We start from the raw sequence: 2,385 nt of genomic DNA, 5'->3' as shown, positions 1-2,385 counted from the left end.
AATGATAGGCTGGGCGTCTTTTTCTTTATCCGGTGAAGTGAAAAAAGGTAATGAAGTCGCAGAGTATTGGGCGACATCAGAGTAAGATATGACTGGCCTTTCGTAGGTATTTGCTATAATACAGCAGCCTCCAGGAATCGGGTAGTAAAACTCCCGGCCTACTACTAAGTTGGGGTTTTCAAGAATCGAGAGCATCTTCTCTATGTCAAACAGCTCAGATGACAATGTCAAAAGGTGCTTCGTATACCAAGGGAGACGTTTTTGGACTTCTGCAAGCATTTCACGCCTGACAATCGGTGCCTCATCAACACCTCGACCAAGTTGTACCGCAATTGCTCCAAAGGTGCAGAGACCTTTGCCGGGTGGGTTAACGGCGGATTTGATGAAAGGAAACAACTCTACGGGGAGGGTCTTGACACAATCCCATCTCTGCGAGTTGAATCATAATATCAAATCAGTAAAATTACACGTATACATTCTATCTGTTCATAAACTAAGAAATGAAGCCAGCAAGGGACGTACTTTGACTATTGCCTGGTTTTCTTTTGACATGTTCTTTACGCGTTCCATCACTTTTTGTTCGTATTTGGATAGCTTCGGCTTTGCCTTCAACTTCGATCTTTGTTTGGAGGCTTTGTGGTGCAAGGTAAGCTGATGAATCAATTAGTTAAGACGAGTGATGAAAATGGAAGTTGGAAACTAACTTCATGCTTGTTTGCTTGTGTCCGAGCTTTCTTCACCTTTGGTTGATCCTAGAGTAAACAAATGGAGTTAGTTGATGATAGTCATCTAATTATGATTTGATCTCCTACGTTTTCTTTATTTTGAATTGTCCTAGTCGATTTTCGGGCAACTTGAGCCTGGCTTGAGCTTGAAGCCCTCGTTGTTATTGGACTCGTAGGATGGTTATTGTGTGTCGGCTCTTCCACAGCTGAAGCTTTTCTCTTCGGTGTTTTCTTCTTTGTTCAAAATAATGATGTATCAGTTTAGTTGAATTTTGACATACACATTTATTGAATAATGTGAATAGCTTACCTTCGAAATCTTTGGACTCCTATGAACAACGGGATTGCTATCCTGTGGTAAGGTAACATGGTGTGTTAGCTAAATGAATAAGCGGTAAGCTTAAGGTTGTCAAAGATTGACATACTGGTGCGTGATTTTCTTCAGGTGCTTCTTCCTCTTCTGAAATTGGCGGCTCCTCGCGTTCTTTCCCTTTCGATTCTCCACTTTTTGCCGTTTCTCGATTCTTGATAGTAAGCATCAAATATGATGAATCATATCTGAACAAGCTTACCAAGCTTTGATCTGGATTAGATTTGATGGGTGAGTTGCTTAAAAATCATGATTCTTGTGTGTCTTCATCATTAGTAGACTGATTCGAAGCCTTTGGAGTTGTTGAATCTTGGGGTGTTGTATTCAAGATTTCGGGGAGAGGATTAGGAGGTAGAGGTGTGGGAATAGGAGTTGAGACTGTGTTTGCGAGTCCGGCAGCAAGCTGGCATTTGGAAAGGAATCGAGTCAATAGATACGCTTGAGACTGCATTGGCAGAGCTTGCATTTGCTGCTGCAGAGCTTGGTATTGAAGTATAAGAAACGGGGGAGTGATTGCAGAAGTCGAAGGTTGGACTGATTGAATATGAGGTATAAGGATTTGTCCTGAAGGAATTTGAGGTGTTACAATGTTTCGATGTTGTTTTTCTTCTTCTTTGCTGATGGTGTCACGTAAAATCGCAAGATCGTGCTTGTGTATATTGAAGTCCGGTTCATGATTGTGATTCGCGTTTTGAATAGTAAAATTCCAAGTTCCATCGGAAGAATCGAGTTTAGAGGTGGACAGAAATCCACACGTCTTGGTATTCGCATTGGAATTGGTGTCCTTGTGTCGAGTTGGTCCTAGATGACATTTGAATTGAACCCATTTCGGCCTGGAATCCTTGATGGTTACACGAAAGCCATTATTGTTGGCATGTTCCTGAATGTACAGGATGGCGTGAAGTCGAGTTTTGAAGCCAGTTCTAGCCTCAGGTGGTGGAATCTCAGTCATCGTGAGGCTGAATGGATCGATCGAGTTGGTTATTCAATGGGTTCGTAATGATAAAGGAAAAGAATTGAAAATGAAAATTGTGTTGGAGTTCAAAAGTTGTGTGATGTGTTGTGAGAAAGGTGTGAGATGTTGTGAGAAAGGTGTGAGATGTTGTGAGAAGAAGTGTGAAAAGTTGTGTTTGATGTGAGTACAATTGATCTGAAGGTTGTGAGAATAAGAAGATGGTTTGGACTTACCGAGGTATTTCAGCCGGCGAGGGTTGACAAATCGGTTGGGTTCTTGAGAAAGTTGTGTGATGTGTTGTGAGAAAGGTGTGAAATGTTGTGAGAGGACGTGTG

At 41.8% G+C, this 2,385-nt stretch overlaps 1 protein-coding gene across 1 annotated transcript; it reads right to left on the bottom strand.

Moving 5' to 3' along the window:
- Window positions 1-1,342: 1,342 nt before the first annotated feature.
- Window positions 1,343-2,047, bottom strand: MELLADRAFT_90251 (uncharacterized protein; the record flags this gene model as incomplete). Its single annotated transcript, XM_007413318.1, has 1 exon — window positions 1,343-2,047. One exon carries the CDS (start codon window positions 2,045-2,047, stop codon window positions 1,343-1,345), a length of 705 nt encoding a protein of 234 aa, XP_007413380.1.
- Between the last annotated feature and the right edge of the window lie 338 nt (window positions 2,048-2,385).

The sequence above is a fragment of the Melampsora larici-populina genome, assembly GCF_000204055.1.
Source record: "Melampsora larici-populina 98AG31 unplaced genomic scaffold MELLAscaffold_36, whole genome shotgun sequence".
Lineage (NCBI taxonomy): Eukaryota > Fungi > Basidiomycota > Pucciniomycetes > Pucciniales > Melampsoraceae > Melampsora > Melampsora laricis-populina.
Note: the sequence above shows the minus strand (reverse complement) of the source record. Positions and strands in the feature narration are given on the sequence as shown.